The 13,384-nt window shown below is 39.7% G+C and overlaps 1 protein-coding gene across 3 annotated transcripts in view; it reads left to right on the top strand.

Moving 5' to 3' along the window:
- kank4 (KN motif and ankyrin repeat domains 4) overlaps positions 1 to 13,384 on the top strand; it is a 59,593-nt gene that overhangs the window by 42,122 nt on the left and 4,087 nt on the right. For all 3 annotated transcript variants that reach the window (XM_077608208.1, XM_077608209.1, XM_077608210.1), the window contains exons 2-8: positions 161 to 224; positions 436 to 3,519; positions 6,649 to 6,742; positions 9,000 to 9,266; positions 11,118 to 11,202; positions 11,554 to 11,773; positions 11,869 to 12,011. In XM_077608208.1, coding sequence (XP_077464334.1) covers positions 206 to 224; positions 436 to 3,519; positions 6,649 to 6,742; positions 9,000 to 9,266; positions 11,118 to 11,202; positions 11,554 to 11,773; positions 11,869 to 12,011 — 3,912 coding nt within the window. In that variant the 5' untranslated portion in view covers positions 161 to 205. The remainder of the gene's footprint in view (positions 1 to 160; positions 225 to 435; positions 3,520 to 6,648; positions 6,743 to 8,999; positions 9,267 to 11,117; positions 11,203 to 11,553; positions 11,774 to 11,868; positions 12,012 to 13,384) is intronic.

Here is a 13,384-nt window from a genome sequence, read left to right as displayed (position 1 = left end):
GTTATTCTAATATTTGAATCACTTTCTGTAATTGTACAGTTGAGAAAATCTCAACACAGCTGTTTTAAAATGTTTATCCCATATTGTATTTCGTGAAATAAAATTATTAAATATTTTCTCAATCATTTATTTACTGATTGGTTTATTTTTTCCCCCGTAGGCTGCTCAGACGAACTGTTGTCGATGACTAACACTTCTGCATCCTATGATGGACAAAAAAAGTGGTGAGGATTACCAGTGATTTTCTAATCAAAGCTGTTCCATTGGATACGATTTTTGCAGATCTTATTATGCACACTGTAATGCAGGGATATTTATTAATGCCAAAGCATCTCAGTAAATTGTATGAGTTTATATACAAATCGTAGCACTTGGTGTACTGCAGCAGTGCAATAGCATGTTGGTATAACCATTTTAAAATTTATTTTATTACAGCCAGTGAAGGAGGTCTTCAGAGAAAGCAACTACCCTACTCAGTAGAAACTCCTTATGGCTTCCACTTGGACTTGGATTTTCTCAAATATGTTGATGATATTGAAAAAGGCAATACTATCAAAAGAGTCCACATACAACGTCGAATCAAGGGTCCCCCCAAATTCAGTACGCTGCCCAGAAATTTCAGTCTCCCTGGGCAAGGGAGCCAACATGCCTCTAAAGATAGTACATGGTCTGGGACATCCACTTTGGGTCCAAGACCAAAATCACGGCTAACAGAGGTCACACAGCTCTCTGATTTGGGAGCAAATGAAGGAGTAACTTTAACGCGAGGCACAACTACCCATGCACCAAGCGTTGTTTCACTCAGACTCCGAGATGAGGGAGTTTTAGGGCCTCATAGTATTGAAGAGAAAATGATAGGCACTCAGAGTCGTCCAAACCTGCTTCGAGCATCAAGTATGCCTGTCACATTACAACAGCGGAAAGGTTCTGATTCAAGTAGTCCAGATCGTATTGTGGGAACACCAGAGAATGGCTCAACTGAAAATGTGTTCAGACCGTCACCTGATATTACAGAAAGAAGATGTGTTACTCAAGAACGAGTAGGGATTCATCAGCAAATCACAGTTGCATTGAAGCGGGTCAGAGAGCTTGAAGAACAAGTCAAAACCATCCCTGAACTTAAGGCTCAAATCTGCTCACTAAGGATGGAGAGAGAGCACCTACTATGCCAACTTAAGGCCCAAGAAAAGGCTCAAACTTCACAAGCACACGTGAGCAGACAAGGGTTTAATTTGTCTCTAATGCCACAAATTTCGACAAGACAGACCGAAACTGTTGAAAAGAAACAGGTTAGCTCAGGGGCAGGTATTATGATTCAAAAATGTCAGCAAGAATCTAAGATTCAAACAGACTGGCCAGAAAATTGTGACCAACAGAGAGAGACTGTAGGGAGTCCACTTGAACATGCAGGTCAGGAAGATGGTAATTCAACAAAAGGAGATATTTTGGGGGAATCTGGCAATGTACATAATTTGAACGAACAACTAGCATTACTGGAGGCTAAACTTCTTAAGGCTTCTCAAGAACTGGAGAGAACTAATGATCTATTGAAAGAACAAATTGTGGAGAACCAAGTGAAAGAAGAGAAAATACTACAGCTGAGTGAAGGAATACAATTAGAGATTTCCCCAACGCAAGCGCATAGTAGACTAAGAAGAGACAGTATTGATACAGGGACAGAGACTGAAAGAGTAGACTATGTTAATCAGGAGACAGAGACAGAATCACCTGGTACAGTAGATCAAGGAACTGATACACAAAGAATCTGTATTGAAGTGTGTGCTACCATACCAAGATCTGTATTTATCAATGAAGAAACTAAGACCGTCACAGATGATACTCAGGACAGAGTGACAGAAGTTGGGGCACAAGGACCTTTTGTTAGCCCACAAATGCCTGTTGTGAACAGGACGGAACAGGGTACAGTTACTGAAAGAGCAACCACAAATGATCAAATGACTGAGACAACTGTAGCCAGAACAGAGGAAGAGACAGACCATCCTCAGAGGTCAAGGGCTAGCAGTGTCGATAGAGGGACAGAGACAGAGAGGGTCGACACAGTGGATAGGGTTACTGAGACAGAGCTAGCACAGACAAATGACCAGCATACCGAGATAGATGTTGAAAAACTGCAAGACAACTTTGTAGTTAGAGATGACAAAGTAGAGAGCCATGAGATTGAAAGTACAGAAAAACAGAGGGGGGAAGTTCATATTAGAGCTAGCAAAAGTGAAGAGTGCAGTAAAACAAATGATGTTTTGCAAGACCAGAAGTTAGAGAAGCTTGAAGTTGAAACAGATAGTTCTGTTGCACTTAAAAAGACTGAAGAACCAATTCCTGATTTAGATTTGGTTACCCAGACTGAAGGTAGTTCACAACCTGTAACAGTAGAGCATGCAGAAGCTACAAAAGAAATAAGCATTATGCAGAGCAATAAAAATGGAGTATTATTAGAGTGTGTTGAAACAGGAAATGTTTCACATTATGCTGGGGAGACTGCCAAAGTTATAGTAGCATCGGAGACTGCCACGGTAAAGAGAGGAGTCCCAGTCAGACCTCAGAGAGGCCGCAGACCATCATCAGATAATTCCCAACCAACAGTTGATCAACTTGAAGATACCTTTGTGTGTTCTTCTCATAGGGAGTCCAAAACAATTCAAGATCATCAGCCAAAAACTGTATCTCAACCTTCCAAAGAACTCTCTGAAACACAGATTATATATGAATCCCCATCTCAGTCTCAGTCTTTGGACTATACTATTGAGCCATCATCTGAAACTAAATCTGAAACACAACCTCAAGCTGATTCTCAAAGCCCATCATCAAGTCCCAAGGAAATCCAAACCCGACCAAAATCTATCCAAGATAAATCTAAACCGGTGACTCGAAGAGATTTAAAGGATTTGAAAGCACCTGCCCAAATATCTACTGTGTCACAGTCCTTAAGACGTGGATCTGGAGGTGACCATATTCACACAACACGCCGCTCATCGGGTGAAGTTCAACCTCAATCTCGTAGGTTCTCCGATCAGAGTCAACCCCTTAAGAAAGGATCGGGATTACAGACATTACGAAGAGGCTCCAGTGAAACAGCCCAGCATCAGAGTTCCGGGGAAGCCATGGGCTCACGCCATGATAGCGAGGAAGTGCAGCAGGTACGCAGAGGCTCAAGTGAGTCGCCAACTTCTCCTGCAGCTTTAGGTCAAGTTGTAACACGGATAACAGGGCTTCTGGGAGAGCAATGGGCTCAATTGGGGAGCAGCTCTGGAACACAACCAACAGTCACCCAGCAGCAGAGTCACAGCACACAAAAACAGACATCTGGGAAAAGCATAGACGAAGGAAAGGGAGCCTCGGCGAGGCCTACTGGAAAAACACCAACAGCAGGGAAACCAACTGGGAAGCAGGGGCCCTCAAAAATGAGCTCTATTCAAAGTCAGTTAGTCAGTTCCCTTAGCGTTCTTTCTGCTTTTTACTCACCTGGCCAAAAAGCTGCTCCCAACAAACAGCAAGAACAAGGTAAGTCCTAAAATAATTAAAATGTCTTTGTAATTAACAGATGTATGAATTCATGACGTCAGTTGACAAACAAACATTTTGGCACCTGATTGATTGAATGTCTAAACAAGTTCCATCCATCCATCCAATCTCAACACTCCTTGTGTTGACAAGCGCCAGAGAATGTTGCAGCATATCCCAGCCGTGTGCGGTCGATTGGTCACGGTCTTTTGGTCGCCCGGACCGCGACAACGGGCGACCAAAAGACCGGCGACCAAAAGACAGACGGCCAAAAGACCGGCGACAAAACAAGGTAAAACAACACGGTCTATGCATCAATAAAAGCCAACAATGGCCATGGGCAGTTTCACTGAGCCAACGTGTGAGTGTATAAGAGTTTGTATGTACATGAGTTGTCCCCTTAGGAAGGTACGTCAGTCAGGGTCTTAACAAGTTCTCCAACAAAAAACAATAAAAGTCCGGGAAATTTGGAGCTTTTCTTTAGCCTAATAATTAATAGGGCATTAAGTATGACTAAATAGTAATTCGCAGTTTGTATTTAGGGAATTTGAGCAACTATTTAAATGGTAATTATCAATAACCTTCCGGGCGACCAAAAGACCGGCGACCAAAAGACCGGCGACCAAAAGATCGGCGACCAAAAGACCGGCGACCAATCGACCGTGTACCATCCCAGCAGTCTTTCAGCCAGAGTGGACTGCATCCTTAACTAGAAGTGACAGTTAACCATCCATTCATTCATTCTTTTACTGAACCGCTTTATCCTCACTAGGGTCGCGGGGGGCGCTGGAGCCTATCCCAGCTAACTTCGGCCCAGAGGTGGGGTACAACCTGAATCAGTGGCAAGCCGATCGCAGAGCGCGAGGAGACGGACAACCATTCACACACACTCAAACCTAGGGGCAATTTAGAGTATCCAATCAGCCTACCATGGCTGTTTTTTGGGAATGTGGGAGGAAACCGGAGTACCAGGAGAAAACCCACCCAGGCCTGGGGAAAACATGCAGACTCCACACAGGTTGATCAACATGGATTCGAACCCAGGACCCCAGAGCTGACCCGCTAACCTCTCATCCATCAGGCTGCCCAGTTAACCATTCAATTTCAATTTCTGGAGTTAGAACTGTAGTGGGAAAGTTTGTTTACAGAAGTCTGCAATATAAAATGTATCAACTACATACAGGGAGGTTAATTGCTGATGAAGCATTGATATAAAGAAAAAACAATAATAGTGTAATTTTTGGACTATCAGGAACCCCTACCAAATTTAACAACAAAATTTATTATTCATATATTGATTTTCCTTTCCTTTTATTACCCCCACATGGTATGCAGGAGGGTGCTGGAGCCTACCCCAGCTAACTATGGGCACCAGGTGAGGGACTCCCTGAATCGGTGACCAGCCAATTGCAGTGCACAATATATATAGCTATTATATGAGCCACAAGTCATCAGCCAGGCATGGGGGCTTGAACGCCATGGGGTCTGTTCCATTGTGAGCCAGGGCGAAGGTACAGGATGTGAGAGGGTGATCCAGGGATCAGACAGGCAAAGCACAGTTCTCAAAAACACGACACAGTACTGACAGTGACCTGAAAGTGGCTTAAGTAGTTAGGTGGTGATGATTGACGACACATGCCATAACTCCACCCGACTGTTGCGTACCCTGTAATTGGATGATAGTCACACACGACCCACCAAGGGCCTGACAAGTCGTGTAATTAGTCTTTGATTTTCAAACAGTGCAGTGGCTTAGACAAAGTGAGCTTCCATTTCGGTTAAGTCATAACAAATTATGGTAAAAGACAATGCTTTGTACCACCATTTATGCTTTAAAAAATCCCCATCATAGTGTACACTATGTGATATCAGATAGACCAGTGGTGTCCAAACTATTCCACTGTGGGATTTGTTCCAACTGATCCCACACGGACAGTTTAACCAATGAGTTTCTTCTGAAACCAGCAGCACTTGACTCCAATCAACTGATTACACTTTTAAGAAACCAGATTGGTGAAAATGTATCCATCAGTTGGAATGAAAATCTGTACCCAGCCAGTGTGGCCCTTTGGGGCCGTTTTGGACACCCATGAGCTAGACCAGGGGTGGGCAAACTATTCTACAAAGGGCCGCCTGTGGGTGTATGCTTTTTAGATTAGATAACTTTATTCATCCCGTATTCAGGAAATTTCACTGTCACATTAGCAAGAGGGTGAGAATACAGACACAGGAAAATACATTTTAGACATAAATAAATAGGTAATAAATAAGTTAATAAATAAATTGTTCCAACTCCAAATTTGTTCCAACCTCTAAAGAAGAAACATTTCCACAAATCTGGTATCTTAGAAGTCCCAATCAATGGATTGCAGTCATGTGCTTCTTGTTTCAGCTGAAACCCCACTGGTTAAAATGTCTGAGCTGGATCGGTTGAAACAAAAACATGCACACACAGCCCTTGAGGTCCGGTTTGCCCACCCCTGAGCTAGACAGTAAATCCGTTATCTGACCATACCCGAGCCCAAAATCAAGTCATACTGTCTCACAAAACGAGGCAGAGCCTAAGTACCACTTGCTTTAGACAGCAAAAGAGAAAGCCCACAGAAAAGAAATTTCATTGATGTTATAAAAACAGAAACAGACAAAGGACATCCATATTGTACCACCTTATTGTATTATTAATTTAAATGTACCAGTACAAGTGGCTTCTTCAGCTCAAGACATTCTTTAGAAGGCCTTTTTGTCCTAGTTAGAGTATGGATATTTTTTGGTTTGCTTAATTTATACACACAAACACAAACAAAGTACTTAACTTCACAAACATTTTAGGCTGATTTGTCTACTATATATGCATACCACTAAGTTTAAAAAATCTTTGTGAGAAAAATGATGTCCATATCATAAGTGGACGCCAGGACCTTGTAGTCCAATATTTAACATTGTAGTCTTTGACAATCAAAAATGTGATGTCCAAACCTGTGGATGCCAGGTCATAGGAGAATAATTTGACAGCAAAAATTGATGGATGGATGTATGGGTGGATGGATGGTAAATAGGAAGAAAAAACAAATATAATTTTTGAGTCTGTGAAATCATTTTACCGTTCTCATGTTCTGCTCTTCTCCTCAGGTCTCAAATCTATTATGAAGAAAAATGGTGATGCTGACAAGCCGAGGGATAAGGGTACCAAGAAAAACCTGAAGTTTGTTGGGGTGAATGGAGGGTAAAACCATTTTAATCAGTGTCCAATCTATCAGTGGTTAATAGTCAAATTTAGTCTCCGTCTGTGTTTATTTCTGTGGAAATTTCTGTGTGGTTAAACACCTCATTATTATTTTTTCTCAGAATGATATTTTTACTGAAAGTTATAGTAATGGTGGAATATAGTATTATCATTTTGTCCATTGTTCACAAATGTCTCATATGTGTTAAGGCTAAACCATTCATTCATTCATTCATTCATTTTCTAAACCGCTTTATCCTTACTAGGGTTGTGGGGGGTGCTGGAGCCTATTCCAGCAGCATTCACACTCACACTCAAACCTAGGGACAATTTAGAGTGTACAGTCAGAAAATCCACGGAGGCCTGGGGAGAACATACAAACTCCACACAGTTGGACCGACCTGGATTCAAACCCAGGACCCTAGAGCTGTGAGGCCAAGGCGCTAACCACTCATCCGCCGAGCCAGGGCTAAACCAAATAATCAATATTGACTGGAATTTCTAACCTAATTATGCAGGTGCCCACATTATTCTTACACGGACACACACACCACACACCCACGCATACATATTTGGCAAACTCTACATCTATCATCAGCTTTATTCAGTGAATAGGGCTGTTATGTTCAAAGGTTTGCACATGAGAACACAAACATACTAGAAATAGAACTTTATTTACCTTTCTCGCTGCAAGCTGCTTTGGATCTATGGCTCAATGTATTAAACAAGCTTCTTTTTCATTTCACAGGAATGACCTTTTAGTGTATGTCTAACTGTGGCCTGTGGTCGCTACTTTAGTTGCTTTCATATTCATATTTTCCAGCTGTAGTGTTGCTGTTATGTGGTTGTTTGTGTATGTTTTTGAAAGTGTGTACACATGGTTATATTTAGGAAAGGGATATCTTGCAAAACCAATTGCAAATAAAACGTTTCCTTTCAAAATTTGGCATCAGAAGGCAGAGTTGGGAAATGGAAGAATGAAACCACGGCGCCGCACAGTCAGGAAATTCAATTTAATAAAGGTATTATTAAAAGATCTAAACATACTCTTAACGCGCGCAAAAAAATACCACTCCAATGGGATACCGAGCAATTCACCGTTTGTAAAGCACCTTTTATTCACTTAACTATATTTTTGGGAATTAGGTGCTCTAGATGGGCATGTGGCGTAATCATAACAAACGTGTATTTGTTACCTGTGATCGATTTCTTTTCCCCAAGTACCTGAATGTATGTCACAAAAACCTCAAGGTGAAAAATTAAGTCCAATTTTTTGTGAAAGTAAATTACAAAGTTCAAATGAAATGAGCCATATACTGCTTTCAGTGCAATTAACTCAAATCAAACCATACAATGTCAAATTTCGTTAATTACATAGTACATAATATTTCAACTATTCATGCGTATAAAGCAGGGGTAGGGAACCTATGGCTCGGGAGCCATATGTGGCTTTTTTGATAGGTGCATATGGTTCTCTGCTAACCTGTGAGCTAAAATATGGAAACCGCTGGTGAGAGAGCTTCAGTAATAGGAGCGTCACGTCAGCACTGTGGCGTTGACACTACCTCTAATGCCTTTTTAATCATATATTTTTTTCATCAGACTGCACTTGCATACTCTCATTGATACTCATTGATTAGCAACAGCGTAAATATGCTGTCAAAAGAATTCAGAGGCTTTTTTGTACTTTGAAAGTAGTGAAATGACTAAAATATTGCACACTTTTTGTACTTTTACTTTTAAATTCTGATTATGACTCTCAAGGAAAAATATTTAAAAATATGAATTCTTTATGCTCTCTCTGTCAAAAAGGTTCCCGACCCATGGTATAAAGTATTTCTAATTCAAGTTCAGATTCAGAATTTCAGATTTGGTTTAAAATGGCACAAATTGTCTTCCCACAATTCTGATTTGGTTTCTTTGCACATATAAAATCCCATAGTACCTGTTCAAGTAGTAAATGGGATAAATATAGTATAAAAGTATGCAAAAACTTATTAGAGAGGTGATTTTCTAATTTCTGGTAGCTGTCATGATATGTATTGAGTAAAATTCTGAGCCCTGCTCAAGAGTACGTGGAGCTTTATTACCATCACTCCTTGCATGGCTACTTGTGAGTGAATGTTTTCTCTCTTTTGGTGTGCTACATTAATATACCAAAGATAGTGAGTTACATCCCACCCATGAAGGATTGTCACGGCAAAATAGAATGAGTAAAAAATGACAGCAACGGTATGATTGTGCTGTTTCCTGCCAGGTACGAGAGCACGTCAAGCGATGAGTCCAGTGGAGATGAGAAGGCGAAATTGGATGTCGCAGGAGAGGGGGGCGGCTCAGGGACAGAGCAGAAAAAAGACAAGGAGCCCACATCAGCAGAAAAGCCCGAGGAGGAAGCAAATGCACAGCAGAAAGATGCTGAAATCTTGCATGGTGAACAGGGTGCCGTAGCTGCAGAGAAAGAGATTGCAAAAGAACTACTGGAACCAGAAGAGAGCCATGTGCTTCTGGTGGAAGAGGCTGAAGGGTGAGATGGATTTACCAAGGGGAGTCATGCCAGCTCACATACGTACTTGATATTTTTATGGTGGGCTTCAAATATAAGTAGCAGAAGTGTAAGTTCCAACAAATCTTTAAATAGTTGTTTATCCTGGCAACTAAAATGACAAGTCTTGCCAAATTACTACTCTTACCAATGAGCATGATGATCTTTTCTATGGAGATAAAGTTGTCAAGTAAAAAAAAAATGTCATTACTCTATTCTGCTACTCTACGACTGTGCCACTTACATTTAATACTAGTTTAGGTAGCTTGAAGTTTTAAATTCTCAGTTTATCCGATCTACTGACGATATTTTATACCATTAAAAAAAAAAAAATATATATATATATATATATACATATATATATATATATATATATATATATATATATATACATATACATATATGTATATATATATAAATATATATATATGTGTATATATATATATATATATATATATTAATGGTATAAAATATCGTCAGTAGATCGGATAAACTGAGAATTTAAAACTTCAAGCTACCTAAACTAGTATTAAATGTAAGTGGCACAGTCATTTACAGCGAGCAGCTGCATGCATCTTTCATACATAACAGAATAGGGGTGTCCGAACTTTTTTCTGAGGGCCGCTTACACAAATGTCAAAGGATGCAAGGGCCAACAAATTCACCCATTTTTCTTTGTTAACAGGGGTTCGGAATCGGGGAAAAAATGTTTTTATCTTTTAGGATTAACTCATAGGCTGCCATTGATGGCTGTAGGCATCTAATTCATTTTGACTGCGAGGTTTGACAGCGATTGTTCGGTCGCAAACCAGCCCCTCAGTCGGTATTGGATTGGACATCCATCTGCGTCAATGGTAGTAAAAAATGATCACTCAAAACACACACACAAATTTACACTACTGAAATAAACTGCAGAAAAAAAGTTTTCGACGGCAAAATTACAACCAAGATCAATGTATTACATTAGATTTTTTTAAATATATTTGTATATATATATATATATATATATATATATATATATATATATATATATATATATATATATATATATATATATATATATATATGTATGTATATATATATGTACATATATATACTTATATATATATATGTATATATATTTTTTTTTAATGGTATAAGATATCATCAGTAGATCGGATTCTGGGTTACTATTTCCTTGAAAAATGCTGTTTTATTATTTTTTATTTAATAATTTGGGGGATTAAATGGTAGATATAGACGGTTTGGTGTCTGGTTAATGCACCACCTCAGAATTCTGAGATCAAAGGTTAGAACCTATTTCTAACCTTCATTTGAGGAATTTGCATGTTCTCTCCGTGCCCGCTTGGATTCTCTCCAGGTACTTAAGTTACCTCTCACACCTTCCAAGAAAGAAAAAGGTTTAATGACCACGCTTAAATTGTGCTTAAGTTTAGGTGTAAGTACCCACATTTCTTGTCCTTTTACAAAATAAAATGAGCAGCCACCGGTTTTCTGATTGCTGAACACTTTTATATATGTTATTATTTTAATTTATGGTGCTAAGGAAGATAGCCGTGGGCCACTTGGAGAGGACACTTCACATAGACATAAGCTTTCTTGGTATTCTTGCCTTTTGGACTTTTGTGTGATTTAGTGTACATGATGGGGAATGAATGGAATATGCTAAAATGGTGCATATTGGCTACATATTTATTTTTGCGTTTAAAAAAAATCTATATTCTGGCTGTATTTCAAAGTGAATTTCTTGAGTAAGTAAATGTATCATTTAAATGTATTAAACGTTTTCTGTTGAACATTTATAACGAGAACTCTCATGGTCCTTCTTTGCAGGGGAAAAGTTGATAAGAGCTTCATAGATGCGTGCCTTTATGTAAAGGATCGCATGGAGGAAGTTACATCTCCAGATAAAGAAATGGTAATGCTTTTGAACAATGAAAGCAGTGTAATGTTAATGTACTCTATTTTTCAATGAAGTACGAATAGTTTTTGGAGAGTTGCAAATTGAAATTCTATGTTATCTTGCTAGAAAAATGTTTCGTGTTCTTGTCAAGTCCCAAATTACATCATGGCAAATCTCAATTAAAGAAAAAAAATGGGATTTAAAGACAAAATTTGGGATCTTTGAAAGCAATAATGTAGAGTAATATGTTTTAATAATCTGATGTTCCATAAAATTATATTAAAGGTCTTACTGTTTAAAGCACTTTCAGAAAATGTGTGGGTTTTTTTTAAATGTTTGTATCCTCTCACATTCCTCTTCTGTCAGCGTCAAGTTTTAGTGGTCCTTTACCAAGAATGGTTCAAAGTTTCCAGTCAGAAAACTTCACAGGCCGATACCGTCCGATTATACCTGCGCCAAGTGGGCTTGACCACGCCAACTCTCCTGCCATATGTAATTAACCTGACAGACGGGAACGGTAATATGGCTCTCCACTACAGTGTGTCACATTCAAACTTCTCTGTGGTCAAACTACTGCTTGATACAGGTGAGCTGCAAGTCAACACTAACAGCTTTAGCGGGAGACAATAGGCTACCAGTTGGAACCCGCACTTTCAAAAACTCTTTTTATGTGTCTGTTAGGACTCTGTGAAGCAGACAATGTGAACAAGGCAGGTTACACTCCAGTGATGCTGGCTGCACTGACAGCTGCTGAGAGTCCCGATGATTTAGAGGTCGCACAACAACTGCTGAGACTTGGTGATGTGGACGCATGCTCCAGACAGGTGAGGCGCCTCTCAGCCCTGCTCAGATTGGCAGCCAAACCCTGGAGTCCAGATTGAAACTGGGTGGCTCTTTTGTAGTTTGAACAAATAGAAAGCACAAACATCGGATTTTCGCCAGACGGATTGAAACCACGTAGGGGATTTATTCTCATATGAACAAAATGCTTCTCAGTCTGAACAGTTCAACTGGGTTTTGACTCTCTGTGACCGTGACCGGACGTTTCGTCGAAAGACGTTTGGTCCCCGGACGTTTGGTCGACCGGACGTTTGGTCAACCGGACGTTTGGTAGAACGGACGTTTGGTAGCCAGGTTCGCTCGCTGTCAAATTATGACAGAGAGTTTACTGTTGATATTTTGATATTAGATATTTAGATATTAAACTCTCTCTCTCTCTCTCATGATTATAATTTTGAGAGCTGGTTTCAACAGTAACTACCCGGCGACCAAACGTCCGTTCTACCAAACGTCCGTTCTACCAAACGTCCGGTCTACCAAACGTTCGTTCTACCAAACGTCCGGTCTACCAAACGTGCGGTCGACCAAACGTCCGGTCGACCAAACGTCCGGTCGACCAAACGTCCGGGGACAAAACGTCCGGGGACCAAACGTCTTTCGACGAAACATCAAAGTACCGTCTGTGACGTCTTTCCACGTTGGATGATTCCTTTATTGACATTGTAAACTGTCTGAACAGGTCCAGATTCGATTTGGACACGCTGAAAACAGTGCAAACAGTCAGCTATAAAGATCTGGTTTTGTAGAGGAATCCTATTGGAATCAGACATATCTGCACTTATATATCCTGAGGAACTTCAGGATATCTGCTATGCCGGGAGAACTAAATCAATGTGGTTTATTTATTTATTTGAATCGAGCTACTGTAAATTTCTGAGTAAGACTGAACAAAGATTCAGCTTGCCTGTGGAGGTTGTTGTGGTATCAGCACTATTTTGGTTACAGAGCAATCTTTCTTTTCACATTCAACATTGAAATTATTTCTCTTCTTCAACAAAGAAAACACCAAGAATTACGCACATCTGCTTTAAAGTTACACAAAGGGAAATAGTTGTTAGTAAGTGGCTGATACTGTATTGTAATAGCCTTTCATAATCAAAATGGTTTGGGGGAAAACGTTTATTGGTGAGGTATGACTGTTCTTTTTTTTACTTTAATGAAAATAAATTTAAAATGTGTTAAGAAAGTATTAGCGTATTAAATAATCACTAGATTAGTCAAATATTTAATGGTTAGTCAAGATTGACATGACAAAAATTTGAATCACGAATGAAGCTACCAGCGGGTTAGCGAGGAATGACACAATCAAAGATCACATATAAACAACCATTCTCATTCACATGTACAAGGCAATGTA

Source organism: Stigmatopora argus, chromosome 8 (genome assembly GCF_051989625.1).
Source record: "Stigmatopora argus isolate UIUO_Sarg chromosome 8, RoL_Sarg_1.0, whole genome shotgun sequence".
In the NCBI taxonomy this organism is placed as follows: Eukaryota; Metazoa; Chordata; class Actinopteri; order Syngnathiformes; family Syngnathidae; genus Stigmatopora; species Stigmatopora argus.
The sequence above is the reverse complement of the archived record's forward strand: the minus strand, read 5'-3'. Positions and strand labels throughout refer to the sequence as shown.